This window comes from Pavona decussata, unplaced genomic scaffold, assembly GCF_977016875.1.
Source record: "Pavona decussata unplaced genomic scaffold, jaPavDecu1.1 SCAFFOLD_3, whole genome shotgun sequence".
Lineage (NCBI taxonomy): Eukaryota > Metazoa > Cnidaria > Anthozoa > Scleractinia > Agariciidae > Pavona > Pavona decussata.
Window position 1 is genome coordinate 1359131 of NW_028145427.1, and position 21537 is coordinate 1380667.

General features: G+C 38.1%; 1 protein-coding gene across 2 annotated transcripts; it reads right to left on the minus strand.

Annotated features, from left to right (window-relative positions):
• Positions 1-37: 37 nt before the first annotated feature.
• On the minus strand, positions 38-21452 carry LOC146489789 (protein arginine N-methyltransferase 7-like). 2 transcript variants are annotated; one of them, XM_085099471.1, is made up of 19 exons: positions 21314-21452; positions 21129-21165; positions 19502-19651; positions 19272-19380; positions 18347-18459; positions 16660-16755; positions 16070-16197; positions 15329-15575; positions 14103-14163; positions 11827-11896; positions 11095-11218; positions 10448-10534; positions 9784-9831; positions 8927-9016; positions 8637-8787; positions 7954-8039; positions 2514-2698; positions 1376-1457; positions 38-503 (listed from the first exon to the last, which is right to left on the minus strand). In XM_085099471.1, exons 1-19 carry the CDS (start codon positions 21400-21402, stop codon positions 306-308), a joined length of 2151 nt encoding a protein of 716 aa, XP_084955597.1. In that variant the 5' UTR covers positions 21403-21452; the 3' UTR covers positions 38-305. The 2 variants fall into 2 exon arrangements, with proteins under 2 accessions (XP_084955597.1, XP_084955519.1); XM_085099393.1 differs by having other exon boundaries at positions 16070-16206.
• Positions 21453-21537: the final 85 nt, after the last annotated feature.

Below are 21537 nucleotides of genomic sequence, written 5' to 3' on the forward strand. Positions count from 1 at the left end.
ATAATTATGTTGTTTGCGGTTGTTGGAATTGGTCAAAGTAATTTGTTTGCTTCTGGTTTTACGACACTCAGTTAAAAACTGCTTTATCCAATAAGAATTCGTAAAAGCTGTCAGGAAACGAACTTAAGGCCAGAAACTACGAATTTAAGTTGGTTTCCTAGAAGCCTGTCTAAACTTCTGATTGAGAGTTCGAGAGCCACGAATGTATACAGACCTTGGGAAGTCTAAAGTCCAAAACAAGTAAACTTGCTCACAATCTAAAGCAGGTTAAAAAATGATGATGATGATGATGATGATGACGAGCTTTAACTTGTGCGCAGCTGGAAGTCAAATTCGATCTCTCCAGTATTTGGCTCAAAATTGACAGAATATCTAACATAAGGTGCATAGTCTTTTGAAAGAGTGACATCTAGGACTTGAGGCGGTGATTGCATGAAATATACACCTTGCTTCGAGTGGCGCACCCAGTGTAATTTACATCGCTGATCGGTCAATTCTTGGTTCTGTAAGAAATCAAATAAACAGTATTGAAGTTAAAAGAACAAGTTTAAATGTCTGCGAGTCAAGTGGCATATCATGCCGCTCTGTGATATGAAGCTGCGACATTAGGGAGTTTAAGAAACGAGGACGGCAACGGTAACGAGAACGTCATTTAAAAATATAACTTCTCGTTTTTGTAACTCTTTCGCAATCATTTAAATTTGTTTAACTTGGAAAATGCTGGCGAACTCTCCAGGAACTAAATTAGTATGAACGACGTCAAAGTAAGGAAAAAGAAAGAAGCTTTTGCGTCATACGCTCCCGTTCTCTAGAAAACCTAAAATTTAGTCATTTCACGTTGTTGTATTGCAGAGGACGGCAAAGAAATGTACCAGAATGTAAAACGCACGTGCAAAGCGATTGTTTTTGCTCATTAAGCCCATTGTTTTGTGGCGTTCTCGTTCCTGTTGCCGTCCTCGGAAAGGGATAGAAAGAAGGGGAATCGAGTGCGCGCGCGACGCGCGAGGGGAGCGAGGGAGAGGGGAAAAGGAAGCTCCCCTCGCGCGTCGCACGCCGGATTCCCCTTCTCCCTTCCCCTTTCGAGCGCCTGCCACGCAGGCTAAGTCAAGAGGATCATCTTGAATACCGTAATTTCAAACTGGTCGCTAGATCATTGTCGTTCGGTACGGCTGTGGCGGAGAAAAGGGTTGGGTTGGGTTGTTTCGAATCAATTGGCAAAAATGACGCCGTCATAATTTGGCACTGATGTACATTTCGGGGAAGGGAGGGTCGGTGCAAAGCAGTTCTATCTTGGTGGGTTCCAAATCCAACTTGGAAAAGAACCACTGGTCGATAGAACAATAGTAGAACCTTATACTTTGCAACAAAGCCTTACCTGTTGTAATCCTGTTGTGAGTGTTAATGTTTCTGTGAGATGAAAGTCCATCCATAGAGCAATACCATGCAGAGTGCCTGGCCTGTGAAAAAGAAACCGTGATGTTGAAATAAATGAACGTGAAATGAAGCAAATAGACCCTTTAGCCTAGGCTCAAAGTTAACTCATTTCAGATCTCGTGAGAATTGGATTCTTTGTTTAAAAAACGTAGCAAAATGCATAAACTAACGAAAGAAACCTACAGTACTCGATACTCTTTTAATACTCTTCGTTTAAAAATGTGGCTTGATGCATAAAATAGGAACAAAACAAACTTACGATGCCCGATGGAACGGTCACATGATTTGAGATGGATAATTATCAAGGCCAAGTTAACAAGTTCTGTTAAACGGACTTAACAAGGATCTGAATTCCCTTTACAATATCACTACTTCATCAAAACCGGCATAAATGTCATGACAATAAACAAAATGATCATGACAGATACAATTTCCACATGTTTAAACAAATTCTCCCAAATAGTACCATAGCAAATATATGTGGGAACAGTCAGGAGAATAAGCATTTCAATATCAGGGCTTAAAGGGTTAAAATGCTATAAACAGAGAAATTAGTAACAAACAGCAATCTCGTCCCCACTCGCCTTTGGCGCGCGGTTGAATGTGACGTATCCAGTCAAGCTGATCGGCACTACCCCAGCCCCCCCACCCCCCCCTCCTGAAGTCAACCTCGTTCCCAGGGCCCTCTCTCTTTCTCCCTCCATCCTCGAGAGAGGATCCTGAGAACGAGGTTGCGCTGCAGTACGTTCAATATACGTTATAAGTTGAAGTTAAACAGGACATTTACATGATGGCATCATTTACTATAACTACCAGAATCCTCGATCAGTTTGTTGTTTTCTCTTGCAAATTAGTGATATCAAAAGGGATTTGCTGAAGCAAAGACATGCAAAATTACAGAGAGATTTAGGGCTCGACGTTTCGAAGTCATCTTGACTCCATTATGCGTTATCTAAATTTTATTGGAATTACAAAATTTAAATAAGAAAGAAAAAACGAAAGGATTCTGGTGGTTGTAGTAAATAACATCGTGAAAGTCTCCTGTTGTGCCATTAATTCACACAGTAGTTCTCAATCACCTCGTCAGCTTTATTTCTCCTTCACTTGTCATTTTGTGGCTTGGTATATTCGACGTGAAGTCAAATTTCATGATGGTGGATTCCTGAGTGAGCGCACGGCAGGGGTATTCCCATAAGTGGTGAGGCTCAAGTGCTATTCCACGGCTCGATTCATTGTTGATCTCTTCATTGGTTAGTTTTGACCCCTACAGAGTTAACGATCCACATTAAGAAACGGAAAATCAATCGACTTCGTGCACTGTTTGTATTGTAATTTCTCTTGTCAAGTAATAAATAAAGTTGAAGTTGAATATTTCGTTGCCTTGCTACGCTGTGATTTTTCTTTCTTCCTAAAATTTCAGCTCCCTTCTACCGCCTTCCTCAAAAATAAACATGGCCCGTCCAAGACGTTCAGTTGGTTTCCTGGAAACCTATTCATGCTGAATGGACAATAAACCGCACGAAAGTATGCAGAAAATTTCCTGCAATGCTGCCTACTTGCCAGAACCAACTCTAAGATGCAAAAATTACTTTCATTGCTTCAATCGCCCTTTTTTTTTACCGAGCGCTAGCACTTCTGTAAAATTTCCAAACACGAGAAGGTAGGAAAAGAAAATAGATAGCTCATTAACTACATGAGGATGTTGCAGGCCAGTCACTCTTTCTCAAGATTTCAATACCTTGTGCTGCTGTTGTGGCTCAATGGTTGTGGTTTGTTGTAAAACGTAACCTGAACTTAAGAGCGGCTGTCAGTAACTTTCGAGAATCCGGCGACAGAAGCAAAAATTCGAATTTTTTTTTATTTGCCCCAAAAGACCCTTTTGGTGAACTATTTTCAAAAATAATATTCAAAAGTTCCAGCGAATTTTTATTTTGGCAAAAATTGGGAAAGTTCGAAATCGGCCAAAACGCGACCGATGGCCCGATTGAAATTATGCAAATTACTACATTTTTAAAACTCTCGTTCAAGACAAGGTAGCATTTTCTCGAGTTGACACTTTCACAATCGTTTTTACATCCCTTGTGCTTGCTTCTAAACTATATTTTACCTCCACCTGAACATTCTTTCATTTAAAGTTGCCCACGTAAAGAATACAATGTTTGCTATTCCTTAGATAGAGTGATTTTTGCCATATTTCAGATGACCATATCATCAAGGGTATACAAATATACTGGTAATGAAATCACTTTTTTGAACGGGCAATTGTTCTTATTTATCATGTAAAAATATTTAGTTTGGCCCGCGAAAAGCGAGCGCACTAGGTCGAGATGTGCGGAATGCACTTTGACACAATTCGCCATTTCAGTACTTCATGTTCCTCCTGTTACTTTGCACTTATCAATACACTTCACGGAAGCTTTTAGATAAAAGCCAAGGTCTCTGTGTTCATTTCATGCTTTTATACACGTAAATAACTAGCTTCAAACTTGAGTGCTCCCCATATTAGCATTAGGTTATCAAATGATTCCTTTCAGGTAAAATTTTCGAGTTTATATTGAGCCGTTCAAGCGACATGAAAGAGCCGTTCGCAGGGAAATAACTTGAAATCAGTGAAATTAATATCCTGTCTCTCATATCATGCTACACTTCCAAACTACCGTTATTATTAAGCTAGAAAGTGTAAATGTTCCCTTTTTACGTGACCTAAAATAGAATTTGCCTAAAATATTACGAATAAATTACACCACAAGAAAAAACTGAAAAAATCGCGCACCGACGTAAATGTAAACATCAGCCGTTTCTCGACTTGCTACATGGATGAAACGCGTCCGTTATTTTACCTCTGTATACATTTATGATCAGAAAGTAGAAACAAATAATCTTCTCTATGCCCATCTGTATAAATGCACTCGCCAATCAGGCTTTGATTTTCTGTATGTTTGTCGAAAATACTGAAGAATAGTGCAACATAATAATTTGTTACTGACTACTTGACTCATTCAATCACAACCGGATACATGTAACGCGACTGGAAACTAGATTTAAAGAAATGCTCTTACTTGTCTGCAATCGTTACTCACATTATATCTGGCGATATCACATCCCCGAGGCAAGGCTGAAAATTGTCTCAAAAACCGCATATTAGAGATTCAAAGTTTTGAACAACGCAACAACTTTCATTGCGTGACAAGTGAAATGTGATACACAAGCGCGCGAAAAGCACCGGAATAAACAATGTCAAGATTCGCCCTTGTGATGACAGTGCGAAAATGATTTTTGAAATTAGAAGAAGAAATTGAGGCAAGTCAAGGTCTGCAAGGTATATTTAATGGACTGAAACAATAATCATGTAGTTTTCGTCTTCTGAGATTCACTCTGTGTTGTCTGTGCCGGATTCTCATCAATAAAATAACATTACAGGAAAAGTAAAACCGAAATTAATTTAAATCAAGTTAACAAATTAAGACCTTTTGAAACCTCAATGCAGTATTTCAATACTATCCTCAAACAAAAAGCTATTATATTTAGGAGAGTGAAGTTTGTCTTTCGCCATGGATCAACGCGCGAAAGTTGTGGATCAAGCTCAAAAGGTGCGCAATATTTGCAATGTGTTATACGGTTAATCAATGTAATAAGGACGTTCACCATGAATGGAACGAAAAAAAAAACTTCTTTTTAGGTTAACTTGTTAAACCTAGCTTTAATGTCTGTTTGAGATGAGTCACTGATGGCGATAAAATGTTAACAGGAAATACACAACATTATTCTGCATTATTGCTTACGGAAGGGCTGATCAAATTTTAAGATAAGAGTTTAACCTTAATTTATTTTCTAGCGCGCACTAGTGTCAAATGATGAGGGGCACGACTGGTATTTCTCAGATTTTTGTGTTCGGCCTAAAAGACGGTGTTATCTCTTACGGGCCGTCACTGTGTAAGTCTGACGTTGTCATTGTTAAATCCTCCTAGCGTGCTCCAGAGTATCCACCATACGAACAGCCTTTTACAAGGCCAGTGAGAGTATCTTTTGAGCCTGTGTACCATAGTCCAGTGATTGCTCAATTTATAGTGGTTTTTATATGGCATGGTTGAAGATATAACTTAATTACGAGTTCCACTTGGATTGGGTTAACCCACAGTACATGCATTGACAATGACAGCGATTCTTTGCTGTTCATTCCTCAGTCTCCCTTCGTCGTTAAAGGTTTCTGACTGTTCCAGTTCACACGAAGGCCTTACTTCTCTCGGTGGTGAGAGCATACTGTATAAAGACGAACGGAAAGTTTCAATCGTAAATCATAATTCCTGGAATAAAGTCAAGTAATGCATAGCAGTGGATTTCTGTTTAAAAAAATAGGGAAAGTCAGAGAAAGAAATAAAATGTTCTTTCATGCTCTCAGTTTCTCTCAAATGAAAACACTTTACCTGCCCTAGCAACAGCACTATTTCGTCCTGAATTTCTTTATAGGCCCGATCTTTTGTGCCTTTATAGGTGCGAGCGAACGTCCTTTTTGCATTGATTTAGCGTAACACATTACAAATCTTGCGCATTTTATGAGCTTGATCCGCACAGAGAGGTGCCATGGCGAAAAAAAACTTCACTCTCCTCCAAACTTTTCGTTTGAGGATAGTATTGAAATACCGCATTGAGGTTTGGAAAGCTCTTGATTTGTTTACTCTCATTTCAGTTAATTTCGGCTTTATTTTGAGGAAAATGAAGGTTGTTGTTGTTGATGATGATGACAATTCGGTACAATCCCCAGGAGGGAGGGGGGGGGGGATGGGGGAGAGGAGGAAACATGATTTTCGTGTCAATCCGGCAATCAAATATACCTTGCAGACCTTGACTTGCCTCAATTTTTTCTTATAATTTCAAAAATCATTTTCGCACTGTCATCACAAGGGCGAATCTTGACATTGTTTATACCGGTGCTTTTCGCGCGCTTGTGTATCACATTTCACTTGTCACGCAATGAAAGTTGTTGCGTTGTTCAAAACTTTGAATCTCTAATATGCGGATTTTGAGACAATTTTCAGCCTTGCCTCGGGGATGTGATATCACCAGATATAATGTGAGTAACGATTGCAGACAAGTAAGGGCATTTCTTTATATCTAGTTTCCAGTCGTGTTACATGTATCCGGTTGTGATTGAATGAGTCAAGTAGTCAGTAACAAATTATTATGTTGCACTATTCTTCAGTATTTTCGACGAACATACAGAAAATCAAAGCCTGATTGGCGAGTGCATTTATACAGATGGGCATAGAGAAGATTATTTGTTTCTACTTTCTGATCATAAATGTATACAGAGGTAAAATAACGGACGCGTTTCATCCATGTAGCAAGTCGAGAAACGGCTGATGTTTACATTTACGTCGGTGCGCGATTTTTTCAGTTTTTTCTTGTGGTGTAATTTATTCGTAATATTTTAGGCAAATTCTGTTTTAGGTCACGTAAAAAGGGAGCATTTACACTTTCTAGCTTAATAATAACGGTAGTTTGGAAGTGTAGCATGATATGAGAGACAGGATATTAATTTCACTGATTTCAAGTTATTTCCCTGCGAACGGCTCTTTCATGTCGCTTGAACGGCTCAATATAAACTCGAAAATTTTACCTGAAAGGAATCATTTGATAACCTAATGCTAATATGGGGAGCACTCAAGTTTGAAGCTAGTTATTTACGTGTATAAAAGCATGAAATGAACACAGAGACCTTGGCTTTTATCTAAAAGCTTCCGTGAAGTGTATTGATAAGTGCAAAGTAACAGGAGGAACATGAAGTATTGAAATGGCGAATTGTGTCAAATTGCATTCCACACATCTCGACCTAGCGCGCTCGCTTTTCGCGGGCCAAACTAAATATTTTTATATGATAAATAAGAACAATTGCCCGTTCAAAAAAGTGATTTCATTACCAGTATATTTGTATACCCTTGATGATATGGTCATCTGAAATATGGCAAAAATCACTCTATCTAAGGAATAGCAAACATTGTATTCTTTACGTGGGAAACTTTAAATGAAAGAATATTCAGGTGGAAATAAAATATAGTTTAGAAGCAAGCACAAGGGATGTAAAAACGATTGTGAAAGTGTCAACTCGAGAAAACGCTACCTTGTCTTGAACGAGAGTTTTAAAAATGTAGTAATTTGCATAATTTCAATCGGGCCATCGGTCGCGTTTTGGCCGATTTCGAACTTTCCCAATTTTTGCCAAAATAAAAATTCGCTGGAACTTTTGAATATTATTTTTGAAAATAGTTCACCAAAAGGGTCTTTTGGGGCAAATAAAAAAAAATTCGAATTTTCCCTTCTGTCGCCGGATTCTCGAAAGTTACTGACAACCGCTCTTAAACATGTGTTTCAAACGCAACACTGTTTTTAACTCTATCTTATCTAACCAGGAACCATAATCAGGGATGGAACCTCTAATTATCGCACCTGATCTCACATAGTTCGAACTTTGACCAATAAGAATGACAACTCGGACGTCGGCATATCAAGTTCATTCCTTACCTCAATAAGTTTGTCAAACAGAGAAACATCAAACCCTTCTACAATGTTCACAGGGGCATGGAACTTCCAAAGATCGTCAAACTCAACTAAAAATGCACAAATATGAATTTAACCGATTAACTACCTCGGGTAATAAAAGATCAATTGTCTTTGGCATGCAATTTTATTTGCCGGGTGTTCATTGTAACTGCTTCAGTTGCAATGAAAAGGCGTCACTTGAGTTTTAAGAAGCCTTCGCAAGACAAACGCTGTTGGTAAATAAATTGTGGTGTATGAACGTTGTTTCTCGTACATGTGTAAGGAAAACAACACAGTTTCACCTATGCATTCACTTGGGCTCCTGAAAGATCTGATGTTGGCACGCTCCGTGCGGCCTTCAATTTCTCCGGCAGGAAATCATTGCCTGTTTTATCCCATGGTTTTCGCTCTTTGTGATAAAAATGGGAGTCTTAACAATAAATATGGATTTTAAAGAACCCACAAAAAGCGAAAAGATCTCGGGCAACGTTTTCTAAAGGCATTGAGGACACACGCACAAAATCAGTAATGTGAGCCAAAACAACAAAATGCGATCTAAACTTATGCCCCGAACCTTTTAGTTGATCTCATCATGAAGAAGTGATTACAAACTATTACATTATTGCTCGTCTCGCTGTTTAAAGCATAGCTCTCCAAATACTGACCTGCTATCGCCTTCAACGTAGCACCACAAGGCAGCATCTTCACTCCTGGTTTTGCTATCCTAGCGATGCTGGATGCAGCGTACCAGAAATATAAATTGTGCCATGGAAACAGAGCACTGGTGAAGAATGGTTCACCTAAAATCACATCAACCTACAAAGAAAAAAAAGTGCTATCAGAAATTAATTCTCTTCGGAGCGCTTTTCAATGGAAGAAAGTCGTCCCAATGACCAATCGATTCGTGTTATCTTCTCAAAATAACAACAGCAACACAGAGAGCAGAAGAACGTACCTGAGTGCAAGGCAAGTCTGCTGGCCGGAGATCTGCTGCTTCTTGGCTAAGAATTTTTATTTTGTCATCTAATCCATTTAATTCTATTAACTGAAAAAAAAATCGTTACTGATTTTTAGAGGCTACTTTCAAAATTTTAACTCTAGTAACAAAAATAGCTAAAAACAACATCAGCTTCGCAGGTTTTGCAAAAATGGTTGAAAACGGGTAACCCCGATCTAATACACAAACAAATAATTTAGTACCAAAGAGCGTTCAAACAAGATTGTGTATAGATGGAATCACAACAGGGTCAGTTTTAATCTAGCCTGCAGAACAAGCGTTAACTCTTTTTTTTGCGCTTTTGCAGGCGAGCAGAGACAAGCACGAGGCGAGCGTGAGTCACACGCGACGGGATTTCGCGCCCCTCCCGTCGCTCCCAGCGAAAATCGCAAGCGAATTTCGCCACCGATTGATGCAGACACACTTGGCGATTTTTTCGCCGATCGCGGCGATGTGGCACTTCGAGCTTGTCCTCTGGCTCCATCTTATCGCTGCTATCTACCATTTTGAAAAGTAATACGATAAAACAGCCGATCCTGATTGATTGGCGATTCGCAGCGATGGCGAATGCCGGCAAATTCGATATCTGACATACCAAATATCGGCGATTTTATACGCGAAAATCGCAATCGCCGCATCGTGTGCCGCCGGCTTAATAGATATTCACCAAGCACTCTAAAGAGCTTATCCCCCGTGAATAACAACACCCAAAAAAGTCGACAGGTTGAAGTCGTTCCATCCAGACCCAGGATCTGCCTAAATTTACCTATTAGCAGTTCATGTGCGACTACTTGGCTGTAGATTTTAACACTTACCTTCCTAAGAAACTTTTCATACAAAACAGACGACTCTAAAGTAACAACCTACAGATAGAGAAGAATTCGTTTAAGTATTAATTTCTAATTTAGTGCAAAGCAATTCCTCTTTTGGCTCAGCAACTTTAAAATCATTGCACTTATAAATTACAGGTTCTTCTTTTTGTATTAGACAATTACTGTAAAATGCTTTAAATCTGCATTAGTATGTAAAACGCAGTGTCTTAGCAGTTTGTACTTGTCATTACTACTACTACTACTATTATTATTATTATTATTATCATTATTATCATTATTATTATTATTTTTGAATAAAATAAACATTGATTGATTAGACATACAGTTTAAAGGTTTTCATTTTCAATAAGTTAAAAAAAAAAAATTGCATTTCACTGCGGACTTCATAGACTGTGAGCAGTCTCTCTTTTTTGCTTGAGAATCCGCGGGGAAGAACGCTAAAAACTGAATGAGCACGATATTCGAGGGACGAGTCGCGCGCGCCGGAAGGCGCGCGAAAAGAGAGGCTCCCTTTCCGCTCGCCTTCTGGCGCCCACGCTACTCGGGGCTTTGCCGCACGCGCTTCGAATATCTTACGTTTTTCCCCGGGGATTCTCGAGCAAAAGAGAGACTGCTCGCAGTCTACGCACTTAAGCCTGAAACCTACCTTTTCAAACCCAGCCTTGGCAGCCATAACAGGGAGCAAAGATCCATCGCTAATACACAGACATTGTGAACAACCTCCTGAAACCAGCTGCAAAGGAAACAGTTTGGAATGCCGAGTCAGTGTTTAAAAAATAACCAAGATGGTTGACAAAATTGGGATCCTCCCACCAACAACATCCCGTAATCTGGTGAAAAGTGTCCTTGACATCAAGATACAGTATCAATAAATGAAGTGCCAAATAACTGCATTACATAACTGCAATGCTCTCTCATATAACAATTCTTTCATCCGCAGTTCAAATATAATTATGTTTGATATGTTTACATTTATTTATTCATCCTTCACGGGTATATCACTAACTCACAATATGACCAGCTCCCAGTTGCCTTGATAGTTCAGTTGGTGGAGCACTACACCGGTATTGCAGAGGTTATAGCTTACTTTGAGTTTCCTTACAGGCTGAATTTTTTCCAGGCTTTCTTTCGGTCGGTAGATGCGTATATTATTGTAACGATCTCCCATTATCTGTTGCACCAAAATAATAGTCGAATGAAGTCCCAAGCACGCTGGAATACCGCCACAAATACATAGCGGCCATGCAAAGGGTCATATCGACCACACAAGGAGAAAATAGCATTTTTAATTACTTGTTTGAATGCTTGTTTAAATGCTTGTGACCTCTGCTTGTCATTCAACATCGCAAATCTATGTCGACTCCAAGTGACATGTGCTCCACACGTGCACAGAGGACGATCAACTGTTGTGACAATCCTGAAGTATCAAACAACAATCTAAGTAAACTGTATCTAGGACAGTTTTTCACAATAACTGTGAAAATTCCCGTGCGCTGATTGGCTCATAGCTATTGTCTATAAGAGTACAGAAAATAATTCAGATGTAACGAGCGCACTTTCTCAACGGAAAATAAAGTCGATTCTGCTTGTACATATATAGGTTAAGCTTAATTCAATAACGGTACATGGAGAGGAGAGGGACACAACTAGTTTCACTTATATTGTCCCTATTTAACATAGAATGATAATTACAATGAAGAAAGGAATAATCAATTAGTTAATAATAAGAGAAAAGACAGAAGCAGATAGCAATAAATACAAACATTGACTAATACTGGGCAACACGGTAAAGTTTGAGTGCGTGATCAAAAAGTGCACTAAAATGAAGTTAGTAGGGCTAATCAACATACATCTAAAAGAATAATAAATCAAACCAGGCAGATTTAGGGGGGCAGCATTAATAAAATATCAAATAAATCAATATAGAGGAGAAGTGCAATATTTTCAGTTTGATGCTAAAGTGACAAAGAAATATAAGGTGAACAGAAAGATTCTTCAGCTACGACTGCAGTAGGCAACACATACTGATTTTGTGGAGTAACATCAAACCAAATGCTGTAGTCGTCATGACAACATTGAATATTAAACATGTCACCTGTAAGAAAGAAATGTATGTATTGATCAGTTCATGAACCACTCCATTTTAATGGCAAAACTGTCTTAATCCCTTTACTCACAAGCACTAAATAAAAGAGTCTTGAATTCATTTTGTAATTTAAAAATACTAAATTAAACACCACCATGAAAAAAGTGCTTCAGAAGAACTTTCATTTTAAAAACGCCAAACTTTAGGATTTAAGGTTACCCTATACCTTTTAGAGGTGTCTCGCGTCCAAGTGATGTAGAGCATCCGGTTTAAACTGTAGATACCTAACCCCCTACATCAAGTTAAAGCTTATAGAGCGGGCTATTAAAATTTACCAAGAATTTTGAAATAAAATGAATTGTCGAATTTTTAGCACTGTTTTCTCAAATCAATTTTTTCACTTGAAAAGGACACTTTAAAGAGCTAAAACTCAAATGGAATTTGTTCATTTGCCTTCAATTTTGGACAGTAGCTAGTTTAACATATAATTTTTTTTTCGAAATATTTTTTCTCTGAGAGCGATTTTTATACAATTACTCCACACTTTTTTAAACGTATTTCAAAAATGTTTTGTAACTTTTCACTGCGATTGAATATTGCAAAACGCAGACATTTTTTTAGTGCTTTGGGTCCAAAAACTGAGGAGCAAATTAAATTAGCGAAAAACAAAATTCGCTTTGACTTGTAGCTTTCAAAAGGTGATTCAGACACTCGCATTTAGAGGTGGTGAAAAATTCGACAATTCATTTCATCTCAAAATTCTTGGTACAGTTTGATAGCCAGCTCTATAAGCTTTAATTTGATATAGGGGTTAAGTCATCTACAGTTTAAACTGGACGTGCTACATCGCTTGGATGCGAGACACCTCTAAAGGTACAGTGTAACCTTAATCCACAGACACAAAAATAGAGCCACCTTGCACAGCATAACAATCTGCAGTGATGTACCACATGAAAGGACTTTCAGTAAGTTCAATAAGAAATATCACACCATGTGATTTTACTGACAGACTCAAAAGCAAGAATAAACATTTCAAGCTTTGGCTGTGCACAAGTAAGGCTCAGTTAAAAACGTCATTCTATTCCTTCACTGTAAGTACTGTAAGTTACAAAAAATAGGCAGTCTCAGACTGCATGTGTCTACTGCAGTTATGGTATAGAAATGTGATATAAAAGAATTGAAGAAAAGGGAAATAAGACTGAAATGAAAATATAGAGGGAGGAGTGGAAATAGGATAGAGATAAAAAATGGTTGTAAAAATGTTGCACAGAATACTGGTGAGATTGAGATTAAGCTGGTATCGTTTACCACAAACATTTTGTAAGAAGAGAACTGTAACTTTATTCTAACATAAACAATATATTATATAATCTTACAACGTGAACCACAACTTTGTACTGAAAGCAATGCAGCAAAGTTCTAAACATAAAGTACTGAAAACAAAGTTCTAACCTGAAACGTAGGCATAAAATGCAACAGAAACTATTAATTAATCTATACTGAACTTATGAATGGCAAGTAGCATTCTTCAACCCTTTGACTCCTGTCGTGTTTCCATAGTTTTCGCATAAATTAACTTTTTCCTGCAGCGGTTTAAAATGCGCAGTAGATAAATAAATATCGTTGGCTTCCAAAATTAACTGCATATTAAACTGGAATGATTAAACAAATGTTTTCTGATGTAAAATAATATTGCTACTATTAATCATTTGCCGAAAAACACACTTGAACGCAAAAATATCTAAAATTCATGGCATGCTGATGAAGACCTTTGGCATATCAAATTTCAACCCGCTTATGCAAATTGTCCTTGATTACGCATTTGTCGCTTCTCAAACGCATATATGAATTGACAAAGACACAAAAATCAACAAAAAGCTTTTCCAACAAAGCATTTTATTGAAATAAACGATGCATTTGCTATTAGAGGCCATTGAATACAGAAAAAAGAATATAAAAATGTCAGCCATTTTTGTATAAGGTCTATCGTGAGGTTTTCTTCACATAATATTTTCACATTGCACATTGCCATTTGTTTGTTTTTGTTTTGTTTTAATTTTTTTGCTGTAGCTTGACATTCATCTTAACCAAATTTTTCCTTTGATTCCCATTACATAATAATCCTAGCATATCAAGTGAAGAAACTGTTGAGTATTATCTAAAACTGACAAAATTTAACACGTAAAAAATACCCTGATGTATTTGACTGACATACCTTCTTGTATAAATAACGGCCTTTTCAAAAAATAAACTGCTTGCATCCAATGGTCCCTCCACTGCAACACAACAAAACATACAGTCATGTATTCTCCATATTTGAAGACGTGGGAGGTTGAGAGCCCTGTAACGTGATCTTTGATTCAAGTTTAATTACTAGTTAACAAAGATTTTTCAAAAGATTTTGGCCTCTCAGTTTTGACTTAGAATTTTCTTTACCTTTAGCTTGCAATTAGGCTTTAAAACCACTTTTTAAAAGTGAGATGAAAACCTTGATTAACTTTTAATCGTAGATTAGCGTCAATCAGCTTTCAAACAACCCGGCCCTGACGATTTGTCAATCCTATCTTTTTGTAATAAATTGGCTTGGTTTACAATGTAACAATGGGGTTGGCCTAACAACTAACAAACAAGCTAACTAAGTGACCCTTCGAATCCAGATCAAATTGGACACAAAAAATCTAGGAACAAGCCATTTGAATATGAGAACATAATGGTACCAAGTTCAACAAAGTCTGTGGCTCAGTGGGATAGCATGTATTTAGTAGCTTGAAGAGTTACTCCAAGCTTTCAGCCAAAAGGTGATGTTCACACTTTTGAACAATGCACTGGAAATTCACCTTGCCTCTTGGACTCCAAATTTTCATATTCTAGCTTAAAAGCTGCTTCTATCCCCTGGATGGGGTTGAAGAGAACTGTTGATTATATTAGGGGTTTTCCTTTCAAATAACAATGAGCTTTGTGTCATTATTATAAACTAAAAAGTGACTTTCTAAAGACAAAGATTGACATTTTTAATATTTTTTCATCAACACAGTAGATATTAAATAAGGTAAACTGGCCACCACAAAGAGACTTCAGTCCTGATCATGTTTTAAGGGTTTGCCCTATGTCAAAGCAAATCCAATTTTTTTGTCCATAAAACCAAAAGTTCATTAATTTTCCTCCTTCAAGCACCAAAGTTTCTTTTACTAGAAACAAAACCCCTTATATCCATTTTTTTAATGCACCAGATCTAACTGACATTTTATCAAGGTCTTGAAAACATTCGCAATGCTAGCCAAGTTTGGAAGGCAAATTTCTTACTTTCTGCAACTTTTAAGGGTTAGTTGAGAATTGTTCATAATATTCATCCATATGACCGGTTCAAGACTGCTGTTTCAATGAATGTAAGGTTAAAGTAACCTTGCAAATGACAGAATAATATGTGATCACATGTCGTACCTGTCTGTCGGCACCATCAGGATGTGCCCAGCGAGGTGCTGTTGTCAAGGTGATGTCACCATCAACATCCATGTCTAATGTCCACCACATGACAACGCCATGAGCAAGACCAGACTGCTTCACTGACACCTCAGCACAGTAATGAGACACTGTTTTATCACTAGCAGTTTTGTCTTTGGTGTCTGGTATAGAAACCCTGTTAGTGTAATCTGACTTGGTAGAGGTGCAATTATCACAAAAGTCAAACCTGGAAGGAAAAACATTGCCCTAATTCTCAGACTGGTTAGTGGCTTAGTTGAATGACCATAAACGGACTGTCTGGGTAAATGACACACTAGCTGGTTGTTGCACTGGCAGACTAGCTTGCTCACTGAATGTCCATCATGACTATTGTAATGAATGACAGACTGACTGGCTGACTGACTGGCACTATGTGAGTGACTGACTGACTGACTGACTGGCACTATGTGAGTGACTGACTGACTGACTGCCAGCTGAATAGATGACTGTACGTAGTGACTGATTGAGTCATAGGCTGACTGGCTGTCTGTCTACCTGGATGACAACCTGTCTAGCTGCATGACTGACTGAATGCCTGATGAGCTGACTGTCCAATCAACAGGCCTTAACTACTGAGTGACTGACTGGTTGACTAGCTGAACTTTGGGAGGGGGTTAGAATGATGGGCCAAGTGGGAGATCTCTACATTTCTGTATCTAGTGGTTGACATTTTTTAGTTACCTTAAAACTGGAATAGGTGCTGACAAAATGTGAATTTCGTCATCAGAGAGTTCATCCACATGCAGATCAAAGGCACTCGCAGTTCCACTGCACTGCTCCATTTCAGCTGGTAAGGTAACATCTTGATCCTTTGACATCTGAACACAAAAATCCATCACCATGTGATGTTTAACTATTTTCATTTATGTTTTATTGTACATGTATGTTTTATCAGGATTAAAACCATGAGGCACAGTCGAGTGGTTTTAGACCCAATAAAACACATGCGGTGAGTTTTTTGAACAGCCTCAAAAACATTCCTGGAAAAGCATGTGTCAAGAGAGTTCATAACAATGATGCTTTTGTGTTTTTGGAAATTAGCATTAGAGAAAAACATTAAACACCGCATACTAATAAGGAGGAAGTTATATTGGGTTTTAAAACCAGTGCATGTGATGTTTTATTGACCTGTAGGTCAATGGGCTTATGAATTGTTAATGAGTTTTTGAAGATACGCTTTATTTACGTATTACGCAGGGCACCTACTGATACCAGCCTAGTGCTGAAAGCGCCAGTACCCGGCGTAAATAAAGATGACAACTTGATTTTACCTGTTTTGGATTCAGCTGATGCATATTCCAAAGAGCTTCACTTCCAAAAACTTGAACATAAATTGTGGCTGCTGCAGGGACACTTACAAAACCTGGCTGATAAAAGGTACATATTATTAATTTTTTGTTTGAATCTACCACTAAACTGTTAAATTATATTAATAATTACTTAGTTTGCTGTGATGGCATCACTGTGTACAGAATATTAAAGAAAAGAATAATACTTAAAAAAATCTTCTGGGTCCACGATCTTCAGCCACTTATATAATGTACATTAACGCCTATGTCGCAAATGGAGGTTGGGTGCCCAGGAGCCAGGGGCTGGTACCGCCAACCCAAACCCAGGTAGGTAGAACACCCCATAAGCCTGCCCTACCCACAACCCAGCCACGAGCCCCGCCCGCAACCCAGCCCCAACCCTAGCACCCGTCACACTGAGACAAAAGCTCAGTGGAAAAATAATAAGTACATAAGACAACAAACTAACCCTAACCCTAACCAACCCCCAACACCAATCCCCAACAATAACAAGGTAACACTACTGGGAGGGAAGGGAGGGACAGAAAAGCCCAACAAAACGCGATAAACTAGCCACGCCACGAAAAACGCTGAGTAGAGTAAATTTCCGAGCACGTGCAAAGGAGCACGCCTAAACTGCAAGAGAATACCGCTGGCCACGCAACTGCCTGCAGACCTGAACCAGGCCCCAAACAATAATGTAACAACAAATGCCCAAACGCTAATGTGCTACCCGTGCTCAAACTATACGCCAATAAACGCTAACGCCTTGCTACGCCACGCCACCACGGAGCAAACTTGCTCCAAGTCGTTAACTAAGTTAAATTACATTTAACCCTATTGTACGTCCAGGACTGATCAGAATATGACTTGCAAATTTTATGATTTTTCTGCATTTTGGTAATTGTTTAAAATTTGCAATTTGTATTAATACCTTCTGTAAAATTTTAAGTTCTCTTAAATTAGTTTGATCCCTGGTGCATGAGAACTGCAAATTTTACGAAAAACTGCAAAATGACAAGGAAAATTTGTAATAAAAATCATTTTGAATTTGCAGTTTCACAAAATTTCCTGGTCTCTCCTAAATTGACTCATCAATAAGTCAATAAGTGTCATAAGCTCAGAAACTTCTTGGCTTTCAAGTGGGGTTGTGGGAGGGGTGACTAAGCATTCTATTCCCTGTTTCCCTCTTTACTCCTAGCCAGTTACCACCCTTTTTTAGTAGCTCCCACCTCTGTGCTCTTTTTCTGCTGGAAAATGTAAATGAAATGCAATATAACACTGCAAAAAAGTCTCTCTCACTAGTTTCTCCGACATCCCACCATCTCACAAAATAATATCACTGACAGTGTTGTTCCAGAAAATATCCATACCCGAGTGCCTCCCACAGAATGTTTGAACTTGGTTTGAACCCAACAGGTTCAACTCCAGGTTCAACTTCTGTCACCAAGAATGCCTGGGTCACTGACAGAATAATACATCACTATGAATCATAAATGATGTTTCCTAATCCTTTCTCTTCTCGTTTCTAGCCTGTGAAATGCATGCAGCTTAAGGAAAATTTAAAGCCTGCAGTGTTTTAATAATAAAAATCCTTTCTTGTAATACCTTGAATACCTTACAAAAATGATACCTAATGAAAAATGCGAGGCTAGATGCAGTTCCAAACCTCAAGTAGACGACTGCAAGCATCCCTCAGTGTAGGTAATGCTCCCTCACCAATAAGTTCTGTATCCCATAATTCTGTAACCAGTAAATTAGCTCTGCTTGGCACATCTCCAGCTGCAAAATAACAGATGCAGTCATTTAATGATTTTGCATATTTCTCCTTCTAGTACTCTTCAAATTCATGCAAAGTTCCTGGAATATTAAAACAAAATTTAATAGGCAAGCCTTATATAGCTGCTTGCTGAACACTTGTGTTACACTGTCTGAGACTAAGCAATATCAAACTCGATGAAGAGTATTTTATCTACTTTTCAAAAACCAAGAAGTGGGTTGAAGAAAAAGAGTTAGAGCTAAATTTTTTAAATCAACTTCTAGGTGTTTGGAAATAGTCCCGATGAAACAATCTTTCAGCGAGTGTTTGATATAAATTAAAGCTTCTCAAATAAATTATACTTCTTAAACAATACTAATACTTCTTTTAATTTGAAGATAAAGTTCACCAAATTTTATGTAATGTTTAAAACACAAGCAGCAATGTTTTATTGGGATTTAAAACCATGAGGCGCAGCCAAGTGGTTTTAGACCCGTTAAAAGACATGCTGCGAGTTTTTTGGACAGCTTCAAAAACATTCCTGGAAAAGCATGTGTCAAGAGAGTTCATAACAAATCATGATGCTTTTGTGAACGTTGGACATTAGCATACGAGAAAAACATTAAACACCGCATACCAATAAGGAGGAGGTTTTATCGGGTTTTAAAACCACTGCATGTGATGTTTTATCGACCATTTGATAGGTCAATGGGCTTATGAATCATTAATTAATGAGTTTTTGAAGATCATTAAGATCATTGTTCCAAACCTCATTCACGGATATTAATTTCTTTTTTAAAGTAAAAAATTAAAATAATTAAAGTTGTATGCTCACCTTTTCCCAATCCTAATTCAGTTGAGCACTTTCCAATAACTGAGATCTTGCCACCAAATCCATTCTTCTTGACTATTTTCTTAGCAACATTCGCAATAGGTTCAAATGCCTAGAAAAATATAGAACAACTGTTAGTGTCTTCTAGAATGTATTTTCCATTCCTGGAATCATTTCCAATTGAAATCTTCATTGAATAACCTAGTAATTTTACAGTTGCTCTCATAACTGACCTCACACGCAGTTGCCTTATCTGCTCCACTCTCCACAGCCATCATAGCCAGAAGTCCAGTCCCTGTTCCGATATCTAACATATGAACTTTTTGGCCATTATCCTTGAGTCTTCTTACAGCTTCCTTAGTGGCTTCATAATACTTCTTATTCTACGAAAAGTATACATTTCAGGGTTCAATGCTAACAACTAGCTGACAACGTAATAATAATTTATAAAAAAAAATTACTTTATTACTTCTCCCCGAAAGGGGCTTTTCAGGGACAATGAAACAAACAGGAAGAAACAAATATTTCAAATACAACATAACATGGTTAAGAATCCCAACTGACAAGAGGCGGACCATCTGGCTATTTACAAACGAGGCCGAGGAGTTGAACTTGGGGCTGCCGAGAAACAACTCCAGCTAAGCGGTCAGAGTGGGACTTGAACCCGGGACCTCCGGATTTCAAGTCCGGCACCCTAAGCACTCGACTACGCTGCCTCCCTAAACGTATGGTCTAATATGCCTTATTTGGAGTTTTTAGAAGGCTGGCTTCTCAATGATGGTATTATTAAAGTATTATCTCGCGCATTTTACATGTTACTCCAGACCAAATACTGATGCAGAATGATTTTCACTCAAAATTTATTACAATCAATAAAATTGCTTATAATTTAATGATTTATTTATTAATTAAAATTAAATGAAATTAATGATTTATTTATTGATTAATTAAACTGTGAAAAGTCTTTGTTGAGGGAACAGTTATATGTAGCATTTTATAAACTAAGCTTATTTATATATTTTCAACATCAGCCATTTCCAGCAGAGCCCATACCCTCCCCGGAGTTGATCCTTGGGCATGAGGATTTTAAAAATAAACCAGCAAATGCTCCATGGCAGGAACTGCAAAAGAGCTGTTCATGATCAAAAGCCCCACAGTAAAGCAATAAATAAATAAATAATGAGTTGACTTCTTCATTTCTGGCTTTGCCTTCATTACAAATTTAGTCTGCGAATACAGCTGCTTCTCATCGCTCCCCGCCCCCAAGGGCATTTTGCAGGCTATCATTATAATGAAAGTCAATTCTAGGCCAACTGAGTTTCAGATAAGTAATATTCTCTCTCCCTGGATAAATGTTGTATATTTACTGTGAATGTATGTGAGAAACCCCTTGTAGCAGAATTATTGGAAGAATATAATAATTAATTGATCCCTGCACTTTCTTTACTTTTTTCTTTTCATTTTTCGTTTCTTTTTGAGTGAACTGGAAACATTTTCTGTTAAGTGCTGATCAATTGGAAAATTCAACATCACATTCCCGCCCCCTCCCCCCAAACCTTGCGCCTGGGGAGTAGGGCAAGTTGATGTCAAAGGCTTTCCAGAGGGTGGCAGGGTGGGAGATATGAACTTCACCTGGGTGGAGTGGGCGATTTGAACTTGACACCTTTCTTTTTGTCTGGCAGAACACATGGTTCCCGATACAGGGACAAGTTCAGGGTGACACAATGTTGCGTTTGCGGGTGATTGGCCCACAAAAAAGGGTACCATCAAAACACTACAAAGTTTGTGGGGATCCATAGAAAATTAATTTTAACTTAACAATTAAAACAAAACCAAAAAAAAAAAAAACACTCATCTTACCCTCTCATCATCATGAAGCATATCCGCATAGGATGACCTATGGATTGAAAAAAAAACCTTCATAATATTCTAAGATTTCAAATTAAAGCTCAAGAAACGTGGACAGTTGTTGTGCTGCAGATCAGAGAAAGCACGTGAAAAACATGGCAACCGTAGTCGAGGTCTGAAAATCGGAATCCGTTTACCTCGCAATCTCATTTCGCATATCATAATCTTCATCCTCAACTATCCACTCCATCTTTCCTGTCGTTGGACTAAACCTCTGAGAAAACATTTCATTCCTCAAGTTGAGGGAGAAATGAACAAATCTTCTTACAACTGAACACACTCTCCGAATGAGGTAACTTCAATTCTAACAAATCATTTGATTGGACGATGTACTGCTCGCGACCAATCAAATTAGCCGTTA

Bases quoted from the DNA above. Each gene is read 5' to 3' on its own strand.
- LOC146489789 (XM_085099393.1), bottom strand. From the start codon at position 21,402: ATGTTTTCTCAGAGGTTTAGTCCAACGACAGGAAAGATGGAGTGGATA. The intron at 21,166-21,313 runs GTAAACGGATTC...TTCAATCCATAG, and splicing joins ATGCGAAATGAGATTGCGAG to GTCATCCTATGCGGATATGC. The intron at 14,164-15,328 runs GTACGACATGTG...GTTGTGTTGCAG, and splicing joins CTGATGGTGCCGACAGACAG to TGGAGGGACCATTGGATGCA.